Source organism: Lissotriton vulgaris, chromosome 5 (genome assembly GCF_964263255.1).
Source record: "Lissotriton vulgaris chromosome 5, aLisVul1.2, whole genome shotgun sequence".
Taxonomy (NCBI): Eukaryota; Metazoa; Chordata; class Amphibia; order Caudata; family Salamandridae; genus Lissotriton; species Lissotriton vulgaris.
The window spans coordinates 601,641,473-601,663,770 of NC_141693.1; the positions used below are offsets into that span (position 1 = coordinate 601,641,473).

The 22,298-nt window shown below is 45.1% G+C and overlaps 1 protein-coding gene across 4 annotated transcripts in view; it reads left to right on the top strand.

Moving 5' to 3' along the window:
- The first annotated feature begins 587 nt into the window (after positions 1-587).
- Positions 588-22,298, top strand: part of SGPL1 (sphingosine-1-phosphate lyase 1) — a 490,430-nt gene continuing 468,719 nt past the window's right edge. For all 4 annotated transcript variants that reach the window (XR_015295917.1, XR_015295918.1, XR_015295919.1 and 1 more), the window contains exon 1: positions 588-1,004. Coding sequence is in view for 1 of the 4 variants with exons in the window: in XM_086922046.1 (XP_086778172.1) it covers positions 957-1,004 (48 nt within the window). In the remaining 3 variants the exon portion in view is untranslated. The remainder of the gene's footprint in view (positions 1,005-22,298) is intronic.

Sequence of the window (22,298 nt, forward strand, 5' to 3'; positions counted from 1 at the left end):
GTCTTCCTTGGTTCTGATGTTTACTTGATTCTTCTTACTGGATTTTGGACAAAGAAAGAGGAAGTGGTTACCTCTGAGACTGTTTATATACTATGGGTGTACTCTATGGTTGCCCTGTTTCTGTTTTTTCTTTACTGTATTGTGATTGGCTGCTATGTGTCAGTAAAGAAATGAGACTAAGCATAATCCTCGCCTCCTAGTCCTTAATAGAATTGAAAATTCTTGTCACGAATGTTTGCAAATTTTGAAATCACTCCCAAGAAGACTTCAACGGGGTCACTCTTTCATCAAATTTATATCACTATAAAATTGTTAATTCTCCGCTCACTTAAATGGGATTACCTTCATAAACTGCAAATTTCGCCTCCATCACTGGAGCAAAGAGTCAACAGATGCGCGTGGTACATGGCAAGCGTTGTTAACATGCGCTTCGCTGCGCTGTACTGCTCACCGTACTCAGTCAGGCCTCTCCTTTCTCAGCGAGTTGGTCAACAACTCAGTTCCGAGCCTTTCCCACCAGGTGTCGCGCCACGGCGATTTCGAAATGCCTGGGTGCTCCTCTTGCCTCCTCGTCACTCGTTGGCGCTGGTATCCAGGGAGGCGCTGTGTGCCGAAGGGGAGGGGGGAGGAGGAGGCCAGCTGAGTCTCTGAGATAAGGGGAGTCCGGAGTCGCTTCCGGCATCGATTGTTAGATCTGCCCAGCAGGGTTGAAGTGAGGCGCACAGCTTGAAGTGAAATCTGGCTCCGCGCAACCGGCTGAGGAGGTCAGGGAGGTTTTTCTGGCAGTTGGATCCCAAGCTGAGCGAGGACAGCTTGCTGAAGCGCATCGCCAGCAAGAGAGGACACAGCGCGAGCTTCGGGAGACAGCACGGCAGACAGTACTGCACGAGTTTGCGGTCAGTGCAGCCCTCCGCCCAGTATCCGGGTGCCCTCGCGGAGATTGAAGTAGAGAGACCATGGCAGAGCAAGAAGATGGGAGCCCTCTTTTCAGCAAAGAGATGCAGGTGAGTGTGCCCTTCTTAAGGAGAGTAACTCCTAGCCTACACTCTCCATAGCAAGGATGTTATCCAGTAGCTGGTTGTCAAACTGTGGAGCAGTCAAACTATTTTAATATTCACTTCCGCACTTAAGAGCATTGTTTTGGTCCTGTTAAATCAAGCGTGTCGTCAAGAACCACAGTTTCCTATATAATAAACAGAAGACTTTTTATTAATTTTGTAAGCGAAACTCTGTATACCCCTTTTGAAAGTAGTTATATAACCTATCGCTAGAGCAGCAGCGTAATGTCTTCCCAAGATTGACCCCACTGTGCCCTTTACAAAACAAAGACCATAACAAGGACTCGACTCCCCCAGTGCCTGCGTCAAAGAAATCCTTTTTACATTCGACGCAGAGTCAAGTGTGGAAAGGTTTGTCTTTTGCCCAGTTTGCAGAGCCATAATAGGACAGATCGCAGGACATCAGTGGTACAATACCCCAACTGCCACAGTGGAGGCTGAATAGCCCCTGTGTGCCCTGTGCCCCCTTCAAACGAGTTCTGACACAGTGACACTTGATGGCTGTGGTGGGATGTGCAAGTCCCGGTTTCGACTCTCTTGAACAGAAGAATGCGTTCAGTTTGAGCATAGGATTACCGGCACATTACTATGTCGGATACAAGGTTGGTGGGAGTACACCATGAGGCACTGTCCTTAGCTCTGTTTAATCTAGGTTTGTAAAGGTCAAATAGGGCCCCTAGGAGCAAGCATAAGGTGGTCCTTGTTTATTTTTTAGCAAACAGTTGGAAAATATGTGTGGTTGTAATGGACTCTGGGGAGCATACAGTGTTAAGAATTTGGGTAGCCAGTGCTCATCGACCCCCAAGAATTTGGGTAGCCAGTGCTCATCGACCCCCTAGTACAAGTTTAGCTCAGACACACCTATGTTTAACGTAACGTATTTTTGTGAAGTACACGTTCTCCCCTTGGGGCATATTGGAACTGAATTACAAGTAGTTATTGCTGCCCAAATCAGTGACGTACATGATTGTGTGTGTGTGTGTGTGTCACAAATGGTAATTGCACATTGTGCCCCCAAATTTGCTGTCCACTATTTTTCTGAGACAGTTCCTCACACATTGTATGTAAGGTTACTACTGTCACCAACTTTTGGAGTTATTCCCTCGGGTGGGTTAATCCTAAAGAGCGGCTTGAGAAAGAAATTCAGATTAGCTTGCTAGGAACAGATTTGGAAGGAGAGAGGATATCCCTTAGAAAAGGAAAAGCTCCGGATAGCATCACAAGCAGTCTGATCTGTGAAATGTAATTCCACCTCCAACGCCACAGGTGGATCTACAAAGGACCAAAATGAATTGTGCACATACATATATGTGGAAGGCCAAAATATTTTAGAATGGTTTGTGCGCCTTGAAATCTCTTGTGTAGCATAGGCTTTGAATGATTTATCTAATGCTGCCACTTTAATGAGTCTCTTGCTCATAGAAGGAACAGTTGTATGTATATGGTACTTCAATACCGCTAACCTAGCCAAAAGGCAGCGGAGCAATGATCATGGTCAAAGATGGGCATAATGTCAGAGAGTGAGAGGAGCTCGGGCTAGGCTGAGGATGGTTAAAACATAGTGACGTAGTGTTCTTTACCGAGGTGAGTCGTAACTCTTTATTAAATTGGAGCAGGGTTGAGGCAGTCCTGGTGCACTTCGTAGTCTGCAATTTGATTGTGTCCAGTCTGTAGGTGTGCTGCAATCCTCCAGACATGATGAACTTGTCTGCAAGATAAGCAGGGTGCTGGTCGTGATAGCTTTGTAAACAATGTTACTGGTTTGAAGATGGTGTGGGCAGGCAGGGGCAGCCAATAGAGTTCCATTAGAATGGCGGTGATGTGATCATATACCTTCAGGCCCTGGATGAGCCATGTTGTGTGCGCAGGATGGCCTTAACCTCATGGCTGCTAGGCGTTTTCCCGTCCTGCGCTAGAAAATCATAATCACCATAATTCATGACGAGCTGGCCTTGTCATCCGCGCACGGCAGGTAAGCGCCATGACGAGCCCAGCTCGTCATTAGCTTCGAAGGGGTTAAGAGGGCCCAATATGGAGTTTGGTTGACTATGGAGTAGGGCCTTATATTCATTCAGACGTGAGTGTACGAGGGCTTGAACTGCAGTTCTGATACTGTTTTACTTTCTTTAGAAAAAAAGAACTGGTACCAGGCCGTCTTATGTTTTTTTTGGACAACAAAGGCTCTGTAGACTCCCATAGGGTGTATTGGTCGGTAGCAAAAGCTTCCAAACTGGGTGGACTCATGTCCAACTGAAAGACATCCCATCGCCGGACTGAACTGGAAAGTGAGGAAGCCTCCCTTACCTGCCTCTACTCCGCCCACCCCACTGTGTCCCACCGCTGACACCTAGAACAGGCCTGCATGGACCTTAATGGTATCTTTACATCCCTAGCGGAATACGCCTTCCAACGCCTGAAAAGGAGGCACTATGAGCAGGGGGAGAACGTGGGTAACTTTCTAGCGGCCCAACTGAGACTAGAGGCTGCTATGGCCATTCCTGGCATACATTCAGCGAACGGGGAGGTCCTCGCCCACCCACAGGTCATCGTCAATGAGTTTGTGTCATTCTATAAAACATTGTACACCAAAGAGTTTCTGGCTAGGGCTGACCATGTACAAATACAATGGAAAAAGCTCCCTCATGACCTATTAATTTTTCAGGGTAAGTACTCCGATTATACAGGCATAATCATTGCAATACAACACATTTATTTTATTTTTTTATTCTTTAAATTACTTCTTCATTTGGTAGTTTCCTTTTTTCATGATTTAAAAAAAAAAAGATTTATACATCAAAAGTATCAAAAATTACTCAGAATTCACAATTCATTATTCCGGAACTCCTATACATATAACACCAGGTAGAGAACAATACCACACATACCACTCTCACTCTTACACATTCACAACTTCACATATCTGGGTTTTATAAACACGTCTTATTAGATGTTATCTCTGTTACTCAAGTATATAACCACTTTAGTTGCTAGAAAAAAGGGTACTTGGTCAACGCGTTTCGGTGGGATTTGCACAACAATGGACACCACCTTCTTCAGGACCCGCCAGAAAAGATAAGTGTTCTCTAGAACCTGGGAATATCTGAAAAAGTAAATATATAAAAAGGTCTACATTACTTATATGCCCGTATTACACATTTTTAAACGGAGACATTGTAAGGATCGATTAGTACCTTTCATGATCATACCCTTATCAACCTTGTGACACCTTATAACCCATTCTGTGACTTCTCTATAAGGAAGCGAACAAAAACCATTTCATTTAAAAAAAAAAAAGAAAAAAAAGGGCTGACCATGTAGTCGCTGTTCTGGAGATGGTCGACCTCCTGCTCCTATCAGCCAAAGTCAGGGAGCTTTTAATGGGGGAGATCAGCAAAGAGGAGATAATGCAATTTTGAGATGGCTAGCACTATCACAAGTCCCTGGGGGAGAATGGCTTCCCTATGGAATTATACCGGTGGCTGGGGGAGGTGGTGATCCATTCCTTAAACGCCGCCTTCCAGGAAGGGGAACGGACAGCCTCTCTGGGACCCCTCTCTAATAAGGCAGTGATCGCACTGTTACAAACCCGGGACGGACCCCTTATTGTGCAGTAGCTACAGACCCCTATCTATCTTGAATAGCAACATCAAAATCCTCTCTAGCAGACTGACGGCATGTCTGGGTAAGGTTATCCCTTCCCTGATTCACCCTGCGCAGGGCGCCACTGTGCCAAGATTATCTTCCCCTGGTTCGCTAAGGACCTTTCCGACTGATGCAGTGGGCCTCTCTTTAGACGCTGAAAAGGCATTCAACCGCATCAAGTGGGGAGATCTTTTCGCTACCATGAAATGGTTGGACGAAAACAAATTCTTTCATTGTACATTCTCACCCCAAAAATTTCATTATTATGGATCAATACAGTTTCATCAGTGTTGACCATGATTTCTGTGATATCGTGGAGTGGGAACCCGTAGCCATCACTAACAGTGGCTTTAAAGCTTTGTTTGCTTTATCAAAGAGTGCAAACAAAACTGAAGACTGACGGTTATGTCGCTGTTAGGAACTCATTGTACATTCATATTTTTGAATGTATACATGCATACAAATCCACTGCAAATACAGTCACCTCACTGTTTATACCAGATGCTCAGCTGAAAACTTCATCTTGGAAGAAAAGAGCTGCAGATAAACATGTTTTCCCTTCGAGACTCATATACTCTGTACCTCGTTCTTTCGTCAATCGCTTTGGCCCATGTTCTAGCTAAACCACAGATAACACATTGAAGATCCTCTGTTTTCTGATCAGTTGTTAGAGGTGGATGAGGGGTAGCCATCGATCTTCTAAGTGGATGGGCTTTGGGTTGGGTTGTCGTCGCTTTTTTAGAAGACTTTGGTTTTTGTTGTGATTCACTGGTTTCTGCTATTTTTGACAATTGTTTTCCAGGTTTTTTCCCTAGTATAGACTTATAGCACTTGTTACAATGAGAAAATATTTGATCTTCTTCCCCCATTGTAGGAAAGTGCCCCTTTTTTGCATGGTTGCCACCCACTTTGTGCCTGACATCTGATGCAGCCTGACATGATGTGCCCTAGGTCTCTGCCAATCGGGTTCCCAGGGCCTGTGTTCTTTCCCAAAACTGTACCATTTGTTACCCACAAATGGCACTTCTCTGGCCACAGGTAATCCTCATGTAAAAGATACCATTGGTATCACGGGCACTATGACCAGGGAAGGCCTCCAAGGGCTGCAGCACCTATTGCGCTCCCCTTAGAGGCCCTGTAGGTTAACACCAACACACTGCCATTGCAGGCTGTGTGTTTTGGTTCAGAGAAACGTGACATTGCACCCATCCCTGTGTGCATTACCTACAATCCACTTTCTGATGGGGGATCCCCGCGAACCACACATCCTTGGACTCCCCAGGGTGTCTAGTTTTCGGAAATGTCTGGGTTTGGTAGGTTTCCCTTTATGGGCGCCGAGCCCAGGGCCAAAAACGCAGGTGACCTCTTTGCAAAAACAGTGCGTTTTGTGATTGATCATTTTTGATGCCTCCACAATACGATTTGGGCCATTTCCTATCACGGGCACTAGGCCTACCCACATAAGTGAGATACCATTTTTAACAGGAGACTTGGGGGAATGCTGGGTGGTAGGAAATTTGTGCTGGCCTGATGATTGCACAACTCTCCCACACACAAATGTGAGAACATGATTTTCTTTTTTGCCAAATTTGAGTTTCGCTGGGTAGGAAAACTTTGGGAAATCAATGCAAGTAACACATCCTTGGACTCTCCCGGGTGTCTACTTTTCAGAAATGTCTTGGTTTGGTAGGTTTCCTTTTATAGCTGCCGAGCCAGGGGCCAAAAATAAAAGTGACCCCTCTTGCAAAACCAGGTCTTTTTGTGATTTCTCATTTTTGATGCCTCCACAATAAGTTTTGGGCCCTTCCCGGTGGCGGGCACTTGGCACACCCACACAAGCGAGGTGCCATTTTTATCGGGAGACCTGGGCGAATGATGGGCGGTAGGAAATTTGGGGATTTTTTTTTTGTTCTGGAAGAATATGGCACAGCAATGCAAGGAAAATATGTGACTCTAGTCAAATGTAGAAGTTTGCAGGGCATTTTGGGCAAGAAACTTTGGTGGAATCCACAAAAGGGACACCACCCTGTACTCCCCTGTGTTTCTACTTTATGAAAATATTGAGAATGGGTAGATTTTCTCTAGACACAATGTACACCCTGGCAGAAAAAACCCAGCCAATGCAAATATTACTTCACAACCAACTATTCATCAAGTACACACATACATACTGGTTGGATTGGATACAGGGGTGAGTGATGGTTCAGTATCTAAAAGTTTATTAACAAGAGATATCACAAACAGGAAATGCACTGTCGTTTTGTTTAATAATATTATTTGGAGGCAATTAGCGGTCCATAAAAGCAATATTTAAAACAATACAGATATAAAAACAATACAAATATAAAACATTATAAAGATACAATTCATCTGACCGTCTCAAAACATATGCATAATTATACCTTAAAAACGCAATAATAAAAAGGGGGTTTACAATCAAATAACAATTCCACAGTATAATAATAAAAAGAGTCGGTGTGCAGCACTTAAAAAGGGCATTCGTAACTGGGTGTATTGTTTTTCCTGCGTTAACACAAAGTTTCAATGACGGAGTTGAACATAATTCAGCAAAACTAGGCTTGAGAAGGAGGACAAAAACCTCTTATTGGGTCTGCCAAGTACTTCCCACGTGCCCTAGCAAGAATACTCTAATCTAATCAGTTATAGGTACATAAAAATACAGTAGATGATGTATACGTAGAACACATATCGCCACCTGGCGAAACACCAAAAAGATTGCACTTTAATCTCTTTACTGTGGGAGAGTTAAAAGGGTTTTCTTTCTAACATTGAAGACCGCCCACAGGAAAGATGCCATACTACAGCAGATCTCCAGAGAAGGCAAGGATCAGTATAATGTAGCACTTCCTATGATGGTTATAAAATGTACAGAAAAAAACACTTGCATAGTATTCTGGGCCATCACATTACGGCAGGGCAACTGGTTAAAATTATGGACCAGTATTTCATGTTTGGAAAACTGACCAGCAGGTGAAAGGTGCCTAGTCTTAGATGAGTCAGAACAAACCTATGTCCTCCTTTAAAAACTGTTTCAAGATGGGGTTGCATGTCAAAAGTTGTTAAAATCATTTTATTTTTCAGAACACTGCGGTTACAGAATTCGAATGTAAGTTTGATGTTCTCCAGATGTGTCATGGTTTCGTTTTTAGAAAGTCCCTACTAATAAGTTCTAATGTTTCGGGCTTCTCAAAAAAATCCGTCGGGGGGAACAGAATATTACAAAACCGATGAATATAGACAAGCCATGGAATACTCTGGTATAGGCTAGATTTAAGACAGTCCTTAATTATGGCACGGTTTAAATTGATATGTGCAGAAGTCCATACTTTATACCAGAGTAGAATGGGCTGTAGCATGATCATGTCTGTGATAAACTGGTTTCTGAGTTAGGCATGAAATACGTGCACCAAGGCACTTTTGGGGGTGGTAATAAGATACCTTCAAAAACTTGATCTCAACCAGTTGAATACCAGCAGATTTCGTGTGTCCCCACACACCCGCTCTATAAAGTGCAACACTGAGGCATTTAGCATTATACGTTGACATCATCAGCTCTGGTGGATTAAAGCCCAGTCGTCTGGCAAACCCTCTGAGTGCCAAAGTGGCTTTACTGAATTGTACCTTCCTATTGGAAATTGCCTCATTCCATAGACATTCTTTATCAAATAAAATCCCCAAATAAGAGAAAGTATTAGCAAAGCTTATAGTTTTACCATGTAGTTTTAGCTCTCGGCAATTAGCGGTTTTCTACCCACATTTCATGACAAAGGAAATGATTGGTTTACTAAAAGCCCGAGATTCTGCATGTATTCAGAAACATTTGTCAGCAAGGACTGAAGAGCAAGTGGAGCGCGTGCCATGAGGACGGCGACAGCGGCGTAGAGAAGTGCTGGTACAGGGCGAGTCCCTACTTGCAGTAGATCTTTAGACGATGCAGCAAGCATTACACCCACACTATTTACATATAGCGAGAACAGAAAGGGGGCCAGTACACAGCCTGTCTCACTACCCCTCTCCACCCTGAATGCTTCAGTGCATTCCCCTCTAATACTATATCTGACCCTTGCATTACATCCCGAATTCAGGCCCCTCAAAAAGCTAATGATTGATGTTTCTACCCCCAGCTCTTTCATAATTGACCACAGTTTGGCATGTATGACGCAGTGAAAAGCTGAGGAGAGATCAACAAAAGCGAAATACATATTCCCCTCTTTGATATTAACGTACTTCTCAAGTAGCATGCTTAAGTTGAGTCTCTGTTCTACTGTTCCAACTCCGGGACAGAATCCTTATTGTAAATCTGAAAGGATGCTGTGTGTATCTGCCTAGTCTTGTAATCTATTCAAGATGATACATCCTGCAGTTTTCACCAGGGAATCGAGTTGAGAGATTGGTCTATAGCGGGCCAGGTTTGATCGATATCCCTCTTTTATAAATAGGGACGATAATTGATTCGATCCACGTTGGCAAGAACCCAGCTGTACAGCATGTCCTGAGAACTAAGGTCAATAGAGGCCCCCATAGAGCAATATTTGCTTTAAACAAATCACCTGGGAGTGTGTCTGGACCTGGGGCTTTACCGCCTTTACTAGACAATTTAGCATCATTAACTTATTCCATACTGAAGAAGATCATAGAGGTAGTCTAATATTGCTATGCGATTATGTCCATGCTCTAAAGCAGGTGCCGCTTTGGCTAGAGAATAAATGGTGGTAAAATGCTCTATCCAATCTTCTTCTATAATTACCATCTCTGTCCTGGGAGCCTCCTCTGCTATCAGTGTTGCTGAGCTAACTATTCTCCAGAATCTTCTGTTATCCTTATTGGCAGATGCTTCACATAAAGATTCCTCAACCGTTTCCCTTATTTGGGACTTTCTCAACTTCAGTGCCTTCTTATAATCAATTCTACAGGTCTGGACCTCATGGTTACATCTGGGGGATTTATGAAAAGCCTCTTTTAACCGTTTATGGGCCCTAGTACATGTAGTATCAAACCAGCCCTTTTTCGTCTGTCTGGCTTTTTTACTTAAAACAGACAGATTCTCCTGTGCAGTTGACAAAAATGCTTTAATGATATTACTTTTGTGCTGCTGCTCAAAAAATAGATTTGACAATTTTTCAATGCTTAAAGGGTAATGACCACTTAGTGAAATTGAGTGAGTAATAAAGTTATATGCCTAGTCAGCACACCTATTCGATAACAAGATGTGGTCAAGTCAAATTTGAATAATAATTTGTTGATCTTATCCCCAAGAGCATTATGATTAAAATGGGTTTGGTCAGCGTCTTCTACATTTATCATACCACATACCTTACTTGACTGTGCATTGCATAAACGTAAGTTAAAATCTCCACCCCATACGGTAATGGCCTACTTGATGTTGTTTATAAATATACTCCAAGTCATCGTTCAGTTTCTGTAGTATGTCTGTTCCCTAGAGACAATGTACACCCTGGCAGAGAAAGCTAGAAAATGCAAATATTACTTCACAACCTACTATTTATTAAGTACACACACATACTTTTTGGATTTGGCATGAGGGCGAGTGATGGTTCAGTATCTAAAATTGTGTTAACAAGAGAGTACCCAAAAAGGAAATGCGCAGTCCATAGTTAAAAGGTTAAAACCCTGAACCAGTGACTCACAGCTCGTGATCTATAAAGCCACGGCAAGGCACTAACCTCTTCACAGGCCATTCACACACCTTTCATACGTCACGCATACAAGACCATTCACACTGCTAGCTGCGGGCCCAGCACAATACAACACTCGCATCAACAGGTGGTGTCATTCAAGGGCCCATCACTTTCATATGCCCACATGCCCGACACAGCAACCACACCGGCTAATGGGAGTGTGTGGACTGGCGCCAGTCCACGCACACCAAAAACCAAATGCCAGTCCACACACATCACCAGCCAAGCACGAGTCCACACATACCACCATCACATATTTTATGCAAAAAAAACACAAACCAATTGGCAATAGATACAAAACTAAAACTTCAAGCACAACAGCTCTAACTAAATACATCACACTTATGCCAACCAAGAAATCTGAACAAAAAATTATAAAACAATACAGACCAGTCAGTTAACTTTTATGTTTCATGGTTGCAACCAAAAACTACGTTGTGTGTGCTACAATTTAAAACATGTGGGCACACACAACCCAGGTTTAGAAGGACAATAGGGGCAGTACATACGACTCTTCTTCTGCACACCTCTTCGGGCACAGACTGCATTTTTTTGGGGCGTGAAAGTCTTTTTCGGGCCGTGGTAGGAAGGTGATCAGGAAAGTTGCGATCTTTCAATCTAGCTACATTCTCCACAACTGCCTCTCTAGGAACTCCTGCCTTTTCCACAAAAACAAGGCTGCCTATTGAAGACTTCTGAAACTGAACAAATGTCATCTTTAACTCTGGAGAGCAATCCTTAAATACAACAAAGTCATTGTAGCTTTCTAAATGGATAGCCAACCTCTTATACGAAATGTACGCCTTACAAACAGCAGTGTAAGGTTCCAACCTCTGATTTACTCGATCTACACCATTCATGTGCTTATTGTAGTCTAAAATGCACACAGGTATGCACACTTCAACAACCTGACCCCAAACAGTCACAGGTGAAGTACTTTCATCATCGATGGTAGCCAGCATATAGGTAACTCTCCATTCAGAAAATTTCGTAGCTAGAAGCTTTTCACTACGCAAGACACTGTCCTGTCCCTTCACAAGTTTTTTACAAACAAGCTTTTTTGGGTAACCTTTACGGGTAGAGCGGATTGTGCCACAAGCAATAGTGTGCACTTTGAACAATGGCACACCATTGTAAAAGTTATCTACATATTTTTTTTTAAGCAGAGTTTTATATAGCGCAAACTAGACCCAAACTGAATCGGGTATCAGAGCGCTTTACATAGCACCAGTTATGTTACATGAGGACACACGTTCATTTTAGGCACAGAGAGATTAAGTGATTTGCCCAGAATCACAGGAGGTTTTGGCATCGTTACCGAGACTCAAACCCAGATCCCCGAGGTCGAGCGCCCTAGCCGTTAGGCCAACTCCTCTCCCAAAGGTCACCATAAATGGTGACCTTTGTTAAAAAGTCCTCTGCCCAGTTCCCACATAACTTTCTCTGTAACTCCGAAAGTGGACAGACAACTAGGGGAGGGGGAGTGGGGGAGGGGGGGTTCGAAGGGGGTCAATACTGTAATCCCTACCAGTGTAGTCCCTGAAATTATAGACGCATGCAGTACTACTCTCAGACAGCATATACCTATAATTACAAAACATGCCCTCTTGCTAGGAATGTACTGACTAACAACCATTTGGTCCTTGAACAGGACCAAAGACTCATCCACAGCTATTTCTTTACCAGGAACATGGATCTCTGAAAATCTATCAAATAGGTGATCAAGGACAGTCCGAGCCTCAAAAAGACGGTCACAATCCGTGTGATCTCGGGGCAACGCAAAAGCATTATCAACAAAATGCAACATTCGAAGAAGCAGCATATACTGATTACGACTCATGGTTGCAGAAAGAATAGATGTTGCCATCAATGGGATTAGTAGACCAGTATGAAGAATGCGATGGCTTCCTAATCAGGCCCATCAAAAAAGTTAAACCCACTTAACAATCTCAGCCATAAATACATTGTCCATAAACAACTGAAAGAAATTTATAGGCAAAATAATTTCACAATTCAATCTACACCCTGCAGCACAACTAAAGACAGGCAGCATCGGCCGCACCATGCTTGGGTGAACCCAGAGTCCAGTCCAGCACTTCCAATGCGAAGCCTTGCAGTCCCAGGCTGCAATCCAGATGCCTCTTGCTGCACTGTCGGCGCATCAGTGTTCTCCTCTAAAACAGGCACTTCATCCGCACTGAGAGAGCTTAATCCGCACTGAGAGTAGCTTCATCATCAGATGATTCCTCTCTGACAGAAAATTCACTGCCAGAGTCCTGGCCTTCCTCCTCTGCTTCAGATGCGGAGTCAGTATCAAAATCACGGTCACAAGAAGACTCGAAAAGCATCCCAACAACCTGCTGAGCGGTCGTCCTGCGGCTATCCATAATCGTTAGTTATACAAGTAACTTGACGAATAAGCCAACAGTACCCAACACTGTGTTAAAAAAAAAAAGGAATAAAGTATGGATTTATAAAACAAAATAAAAAAATCCAGGCATCTAGCAGTTGCAAGGTAAAGTCAATCAACACAAAGCACACACAGACCTATATACTGTAAAACAATACCACTCACTTGCCAGAGGCAGCTAGACTCACCAGCACCTGCTCTTCACAGACACAGCAAGCACCAATATCCCACTGAAAAGAAAGAAAATTACGCACAAAGCAACACAGTACACATTGTGCACAAATACAAGGAAAATTTCACACACGTTAAAACAGTATCTAAATGGGCTGCTATTATTACAACATTTCCAGGTCATTGATACACATTTGTAGTAAACAATATAAAAAAGTTTCCTTACCAAACACTTGCAACTAAGCAAACCAACTCTACCAGTGCAGAAACCGCAAGCATAAGGTACACCAAAGTAAAACGGAAGCTTTGCACTAAAATGAAAAGGAGAAAAAAAAGTTATGATCACAAATAATGGCAAAACTGACTGACAATCAGCCAAACTACATTTAACACACAAACTTTCCGTACACGTGGTGGTGGAGACTGATATTGCATCCCCCTGGCCTCTGACTACGGCCCTATTTGCCCCGAAGTGCCGCCCACGAGCGGAGGTGGACACTATCGAGATGTTACGGTGGGCCTGGTCCGGTCTGCGCCGAGTCTCCAATCTCTCGCAAATGCTATGCCGATTTTGGGTCATCCTGCTTTTCCCCCTCTCCAGCCTTCCGTCATGTCCAAACATGCATCACGTCTGGGCCTGTCGACTTTGGCAGACTTATACCCAGACAACACATTCTGTTCTCTACCTGCCTTCTCTGGTCCGCTGGACACACTCTGGTTCTATCAGTTACGAGCGAAATGCCGAGAATTACATCCTATGTTCCCCCAGCCTCCACCTACGATGCCTGCCCTCGATTTCATATACACATCCCTGACCCCACACAAAATAGTCACTAAATTATACGCCCTCATGTTGTCGTCTACTTCCATCTCCACTGACCGGGGGCTCGGACCTGGGCATGGACATCGCCCAGGCCGACTGGCTCTACTGCTGCAATCAGACGAAGAAACTGTCACCCAACTACCGGCTTTGTCTTATTCATTTTTTGCACAGGCTATACCGCACTCCTGTCCAGCTTCATAAACTAGGACTTATACCCAGCGATGGTTGCATGTGCCGTGCTGCCCCTGCTGCGGATTTTGCTCATTTAGCATGGCTATGCCCCAAGATGTCGGAGTTTTGGAAGGCAGTATGCGCCGCTTTCTCTGAGATTACCCCCGCGACGGTGTAACCCAATCATCCGCTATGTCTGCTGGGCTTTGTAAAGTTCTGCCCGGATGTTTCGCGCCGCTTGATCGCAATGCTGCTTGTGTTGGCTAGGCGTAGGGTGGCCATTTGGTGGGGCTGCAGACCGGCGCCTAAGTTCGCTCATTGGCTTGAGGATGCTGCGAGATGCCAGACATTGCTATCGGAATTCTGGGACTTACTTCCGGCGAGGTCTCGTCCAATAGACATATGGGGGGCCTTTAGTAACATATCTCCATTCCCGACTTCCCTCAAGCCGTGCTGCCTCTCCCGTGCTCCCCACCCGCGGTGGCCGCTGGTGCTGGTCAGTAACTACCTTCCTCTATCCCTCTACCTCCCCTGCTCGCTGCACTTGCCACTGGAGTGGTGGTCTCGCTTCATTTTGGGAGGGGAAATCCTGTTCATTTATGCTATCACAACAGTATCATGCAGAATTTGTCTTTTGCATTTGGGGAATGTATTTTTTTATACATGATATTGGACTTTGAATCCACTGTGTATGTTGATCTGCTCTGATGCAAACTGTATACTGACTGTTATGAACTTGTCAAAGGTTTTGGGGAAAAAAAACACACACAAAAACTTTCCCTGAGGGCACATGGGCTTGAAAATCCAAGACTTATGGGGGCATAAACAGCCATAATATTCACCCCCAAAAAGGGAGCGACCCTTGCCCAAGCGGCCACTCCTCAAAACATTTTGCACCATAACCTTTTAAGTCCCTGGTGGTCTAGCAGCTTCTGCCTCCCTTTGGGGCAGATGGGCCTAAAAGTATACAGCTGATCTGCCCCCAAGCAGAAATGGCCAAAACATTCACCCCCAAAAGGGGGTGACCTTTGCTCAAGGGATCGTTCCCCGAACTTATTAAAAAGTACGCTGACATCCTCCGATTCCCGAGGGAGGGGTTGGGGGTGGCAGCTGGGTATGGGGGCATGTAGGGGGTAATGGTTACGTTTTCGGCACACCGCCACTGTTGCCAAGGATGCAATCATAACGTCCTCGGCACAGAAGGGGTTAAAACAGGAGGCACACAACACTTTTTGGTGATAATCCAACATCTTAGCCTAGTCAGTATGCATCGTGCTGGGTCAGGTCTGTCTCCCGGATAGTCTGGATAGAAGCCCTCTGGCGATTGTTCACCATGTTGCAGGAAAGCTCTGTAATTTCTTTTAATCAATTTGATACCAGTCACTGCAGTGTGCAGCATCTGGTATATCTTGTGTGGGGTTGGTGCAAGGGGACAAATGCGAAATAGGGTGTTAAGTAATTGTTTACCTTGTTCATAGGTGAGGAATTGATTCTAAAGAATGCCATAATCTGCCAAAAGCACCAGAAAGACCTGCAACGCACCATTATTAAACTCATCCCCCCACAGGTGATAGTCCAACGGTGGACAGTAGGAAGGCCTATCAGATGGATGGAGGGAAGATAGGTTGTTGCCTTCTTGGTCAGTTTACGGGTTCTGATGAGACAGAACAGAGCTGTACGAAAGACCCCCATACAGCGCAGATCAGGATAAGTGGGAGGAATAATGAGGTCTGATGTAGGCCATCCTTGGTGCTACTTTGACTTCTTGATCGAGGACCCCAATGATCTCAGGATGTTCGCAATCATCAGGAGGTGGTCTGCGATTGACTGAGACAAGCCCACCTTCAACAGCTAATTATCGAGGTAGGGGAAAACTTGTATCCCCAACTACCAAAGATTGGTGGCAACCACTTCCATCCCTTTAGTGACCACTCAATGGGTGCTGGTAAGCCAAGGGGAGCACTGCAAACTGAAAATGCCGTTATCCAACCTACAAACTCTGATTTTTGTCCGTAGGTACTTCAAGACGGGTACATGAAAGTGTTCAAGGCCACCATGAGCATTTTGAATTTGTTCTTCTGCAGCAAACAAATTAGAGGTTAATAATCTCAAACAGGACTAAGGCTTCCCTCATTCTTCAGCGTGTGCAAATTGTGGGAGTAATTGAGAAATACGCCAAATTGTGGGAGTAACATCCCGTCCCCATTTCCGAGACTGGGTCCCTCTCAATGTCCTGTTTGAGCAGTAGAACTCCACCTCTTGAAGTAAAATGAATAGGTTCTCATCTGAGAGCTGCTGTGCCATAGGAGGAAACCTCATAGGCTCTAAAAAGAATGAAAGTGCACATTCCTGCTGAACAATCTGGAGGATGCATCTGTTGGATGTGATATGTTGCCATCCTGGGAGAAAGTTTTGGATGATGCCTCCCACAGGGTGGTTGTGTGCTGCCAAGGGTGAATTAAAGTAGCTTGTATGCGAATGCCACAGGGGAGGGCGACTGCTAAAAAATCTGTGCCCCTGGTGACCTGCAAGTTGCTTGCTTGAGCCCTCTCTATGCAATGGGAGTGTGGAGACCTGCCGTTGCCTGTGCTCCAATGTCTGGAACAGCCTTGAAAAAGCAGAAAATAATGTTGAAACTATGTGGCAGAGGTCGAGAGGACAAAAGAAGGTGCTGTAGCCAGAGTTTCCTTAGAGCGTTCTAAGGCGGAGTCAGGTTTTTAGCTAAATAGGCAGACCCATCAAAAAGCATAAAAGATATTCCTGAAAAACCTGTGGATCGAATCCACGAATGGTGATGGAGCACCCGCAATCTGTAGTATTTCCAACAACCACAATTATGTATTTGACCACATCCTGAATTCCTGAACCAGGCAGGTCTTAAGTTATTATACAACTACTGCCTGCCATGTCTCAGAGGATATCTGTATATCTGTCTAACAGGCAAACCAAATTCACTTTGTGAACCCCTCAATCCCGTTCGAATCCATGCTTATTGGGGTCATGAAGAAGAATTAGAATTCACCTGTTCGAGGCATATGGGCTGCAGACCTCACACTTTTGCATTAGATCACCATCTGGTGGTGGGCCCGGATGATTACACTTTGTTGTTGTCTTGGAAGAGTCTTTGTCTGTTGGATGACTCCTCCCTTAGGCTGTAGTGCACATGGGCATCAACTCCATCTTCAGATTGTTTTTTTTTCCACCATCGGGCTCGGATGTGTTTATCGTTTGGTTCCGTTAACGATCTCGTTTTCGAATCCATAAATAAATCTACAACATCGTCTTCGACACTGATTCCGGTCACCCGCGTCGAAGAAAGGCTCCACTTCTAGATTCCAGCGCTCGTCTGGGCCGTCGGGCCCAACTGCGCCATTTGGCCTTTGGCTCATGGAAAGAACACCGTTCAAGAAGTGCCCTCAGTGTGGACTCAAGTTTCCCCACACCGACCTTCATGATGTTTGCAACCTGTGCTTGTCTCCAGAGCACGAGAATCGAGACTGTGAGGCCTGCGCTTCGTTCCGGTCCAAGAAAACAATCTGGGACCATCGAGCTCGAAGAGCTATGGAGCAGTCATCGTCGTCGACACCAGACCTCATCCTAGACGAAGCGCCGATCGAGGTAGACGCCGAAGAACAGCAAGAAGACGCCGCTTCCGAAGCAGAGGAGTCAGCTTCCGGAGACGACGATCGATCCGAAGATGACCATCATCTTCCAGCTGGTCAACAGGTCGTGAGTAAGAGTGTTGACCCTGTTCACCCCCCCACACCAGGACAGGCTTCGGTTCCACCTCCACCTCCGAGTCCGGGTGCACACCGATCAAAACCTTCCGACGCCCTGCCTTCATTCTCGGCAGTGAAGGGCATTAAAAAGCCTCCATTCGACTCGGGCTCGAGTCAGTCTGTCGGTCCCGAAAAGCAAAAAGTGCTTAAGCCGAAGTCAACGCTGGCACCTAAACATCCATTGGTACCGAAGGTAACCGAACAGAAACCAAGTTCGGCACAGAAAGACGTTCCCAAAGTTACCGAACTGAAAACGACCACGGTAACAAAAAAGCAGACCCGAAAGCAGTTCCGATACCGAAACATACTTCGTCTCCAAAGGCAGATGAATCTAAACACCAGGGAACAAAAGCTTCGGATCCAAAAAGCACAGATACAAAGAAAAAACAAGGAAAGTCTTCGGAACCGAAACCAAGACCCGTTCCAAAGACAATAGATACTGCAAAGTCTAAACCTGTCGGCCCCAAACAAGATAAATCGGCGCAGAAAAAGGATTTGCCAATAGAAGAGCTTTTCTAACCTGATGTAAGGCAAAAGACTCTCAAAATTCATCCAAAGACTGGACATGTATACACAGTGCCTGAAAAGAGGAAAATGGACTATCCCAAACCATCGCCAGTTCCTCTAAAAAAGCATGTTCAAACTTCCCCTATAAGAATTTCTTCACCAGAAGTAGAAATACAAGCATATATCTCTCCAGTACATTCACCAGCTAGTACACATAGCCTAATACCACAAGATGAGGATTATGGGGATACCTACTCACAAGAGAGAGAGAGTGATCATCAAATGGATGATATTAATGACCCAGATGATATAGCTGGGCCATCAGGTGACCCATGGGACGATTATAATGCACCAAATCTACCATAAAAAGATGTATACTCGTCTAGGCCATCTTCACCAGATGACACCATTGGGTTCACACAGCTCATACATAGAGCAGCTACATTCCATGGAGTAGACTTTCATACGGATCCAATAGAAGAAGACTTTCTAATGGACACACTGTTAACATCACATAAGACCACAACCACACTTCAATTACTTAGTGGAGTGGTAAGACACGCACCAGAAATGTTTAAAGACCCAGTCAGGGCATTAACCCCAGACTGGAAAAGAAATATAAAGTGGCTCCATCTGATCCAGCATATATTAAAGGACAGTTGCCACTAGACTCATTGGTAGTGTCAAATGCGAGAAAGAGAGCCAACTCGCAAACAGGGGATGCTCCACCCCCTGACAAAGAGTCTAAGCTTTTGGATGCTTCAGGAAAACTCACCCTCTCACAAGCAGCCAATATATGGAGGATTGCTAACACTCAAGCTCTGTTAGCAAGATATGATAGAGCTCATTATGATGAGTTAGTCACTCATGCAACACTTGCCAGACCAATATAAGGCTAGGGCTTCTGACTTAATACAAGAAGGCAAAGTTATAACGAATACCTCCATAAGATGTGCACTAGACACTGCAGACACAGCATCTAGAGCAGTAAATACAGGGGTACTGTTGCGCAAATATGCATGGCTACGCATCTCTGGGTTCAAACCAGAAGTACAAGCCAGTATCTTAAACCAACCATTTGACCAACAACCTCTTTTCGGTCCAAATGTAGACAGTGCACTGGAAAAAATGAAAAAAGATACTGATACAGCAAAATCAATGGGAGCTTTACAAACTCAAGCCCATAGACCTTCCTTTAGTCGCTCCTCATATAGGGCTGCTGAGGCGGCTGAGTGCAGGTGCCGGGCAGGGTTATAGGCGGGGCCAGTGGGACCTGCAGCGGACCAAGGGCACAGGAGATTGAAGCAGCTTTATTTATTTATTTTCCTGCATCGGGAAAACACGTGGATTACAGGCAGAACTACTTTTCAGTAATTGAAGCTAAGGTTCTCACCTCGTTTGACTGACCACGACTTTCTTGTGTGGCGTCCCCTCCATGTACAGAGCCCGGCTGGGCCGTACTCCATGATTTGCCCCTCCCCTTCCCTGTGACGTCCTGATGAAGACCCCGTGAAAGGACTTTAACTAGCCTGCTGATAGGGGTCGAAACGTCGACTTTTCTTTTCTTTGTTGATACTCCGGCACACCCCCGACCCATCGAGTAATCAGATGTGACCGTCGAATGTGTTTTATTGACTATGTTTTGAGTTTTGCCTTATATTTTGGCATTTGCATTATAATTGGTTGTTTACTGTCACTAACTTTGGATTATAATTGTTACCCTTGTTATACTGTGTTAACTTTCCTTTTCCTTTATCACTTCCTTGAGCACTACCCTCCTTTCCTTTCCCCTGGGGCTCGCTATTCACATAAGTTGATTCATTAATTGCTACCTGCAATTACGCAGTGTTTTGGTAAATAAATCACGAATACCAATTCCTAATTGTTTTCCATGTTTGTTAAATTGTTCTGTTGGTAATTTTAATCCAGTGTATGTCATTTACAATACACTTCCTGACGGGGACCCCCCCTTATATGTACAGCTCCTCATATAGGGGCGCCTCAAGAGTTTCCAGACTGGCAACACCTCCTTTACTTACAAAGCACCCAACCAAACCTCACCCAGTAAGGGATATTATAGAGGAGGGTATATAGGAAACAACAATAAGGGTAGAGTAAGAGGCTACAACAATCGCAATGCCTCTACTCCCAAACAGTGACTTCCCTTCCATCCCCCAGACCATTTGACAAAGAACATCAGAACTCAGGGGTATACTCCTATGGTCTGCAGCCCATATGCCTCGAGCGGAAAATGCTACTTCCCAGTATGTGTCTGTTCTTGGCATGTAGGGCTGCAGAACCACACACGCCCAACCTCCTCCCCGGCTACCTGTGTCTGTTCCAGTGGTATCTTATTTAGATACACAACACATGGTCATCTTTATCTGTACTCGTACAATTCCATCATTTGCCCAATGGCGAAAACGATCTGAAGATGGAGTTGATGCCATGCGCACTACAGTCTAAGGGAGGAGTCATCCAGCAGACAAAGATTCTTCCAAGACAACAACATTAAAGTGTAATCATCCGGGCCCACCACCAGATGGTGATCTAATGCAACAGTGTGTGGTTCTGCAGCCCTACATGCCAAGAACAGATGCATACTTGTAAGTAGCATTTTCCTTCTGGTGGAAGATTAAATCGCCAATCTCACAGGAGTAGGATGCTATGTAAGAGAATCTCGGTTGCCACATGCCTTTCTGTCTTGTCTGGCCACCTGCCTGTTCAAGGGTGGGTAAGGGCAAGGCTTAGACCAAGTGCCCCTTCAGAGTGTCAGTCAGGGCTTTGTCGAATGGGAGTGAAGGCTTAGAGGAAACAGACTGAAGTTTGTCTTAACTTCAGCATAAGGCAGTTCTAGGTCCAGGACTTCTTTTGGCAGCATATTGAATAGCCACCGCAAAGGAAGCACCCTCTTCAGCTGGTGGCTTTGTATCAAGCCTTCTGGCCTCCTGTAAGTCCAGGTGTAAACTGTCATCATATTGTGTGGATATTTCGTCACCATTCCAGGTGGTGCTAAACACTGGTCAGAAATGGAACCAAAAAGATGAGTGTCTGAGGATGGCTCTGGTGCAGTGGGAGTATATTGTCTGAATTGGGCTGTATGGGACTCTGGTGTTCTGGAGTGGCGACGGAACGTAACCGTGGTCAGTGTGGAAATGGTTTCTGCTCGGGGTCAGGCATCGGAGTTGGCACTGGATTCCCTTCTGGTGCCAGAGAGATTGGTGTAGTTGAAAGAAGAACCAGCGTCAGTCATGGATCCAGAATGGAAATCAGCACTAGACTTGATCAGAACTCGAGACTGGTTCTAGGTGCTCAGGCAGAGGCAAGGATGGCTTCACCAGCAGGTACTTGAGTGGAGCCCCTGGCTTATCTTTGGTCAGGTGATCTTTAGCCAGGTGAGTTCACTGCTCGCGGCCCAGGTGAGCTGCACTTAGTGGGCACACAGTTCCTCACACTCTGTCGTGCCACCAAAGCAACTGGAGGTTCTTTGCTTGTCCTTGTAAGGTAAGGGTCTGAATCCGCCTATGTTGGGGGTTGGCAAGGGGGGGGGGAAGGTTGATGTTTTGATCCTGAAGCGGTCCCTCCGCTTTGATGACCGTGTGCAGGTGCTTCCACAGTGGTCTCGCTTCTCTGGCGATTGGTGTCCATCAGGTTGCACATCTTGTTGATCCTAGTGACCTCCTATGGCATACAGGGTGACCATATCCTCCTGCCTGTACACACACTCCAGCCTGTTCTGCACAGCAAAGTCCTCAGCTGCGCCCCTCCTGGCGTATGAAGTTTTGGCTTGCCACAGCTCAAGAACTACGGCACTCTCAGCACAGCGGTCTTCTTGCATAATGGGGTTACGGCTCCTCACTACACACAGGCTCCAACCTGATCGCGCAGCGATAAACACAGCACAATTCACTGTTGCCTTGCTCTGTCATATGAGGGTCGCTGACTTCATCCTGCACACAAGCAACATCCCAAAAAGTGCAGCAGCCATCTCCTTACACTTTCCAAAAGGAGTCTACT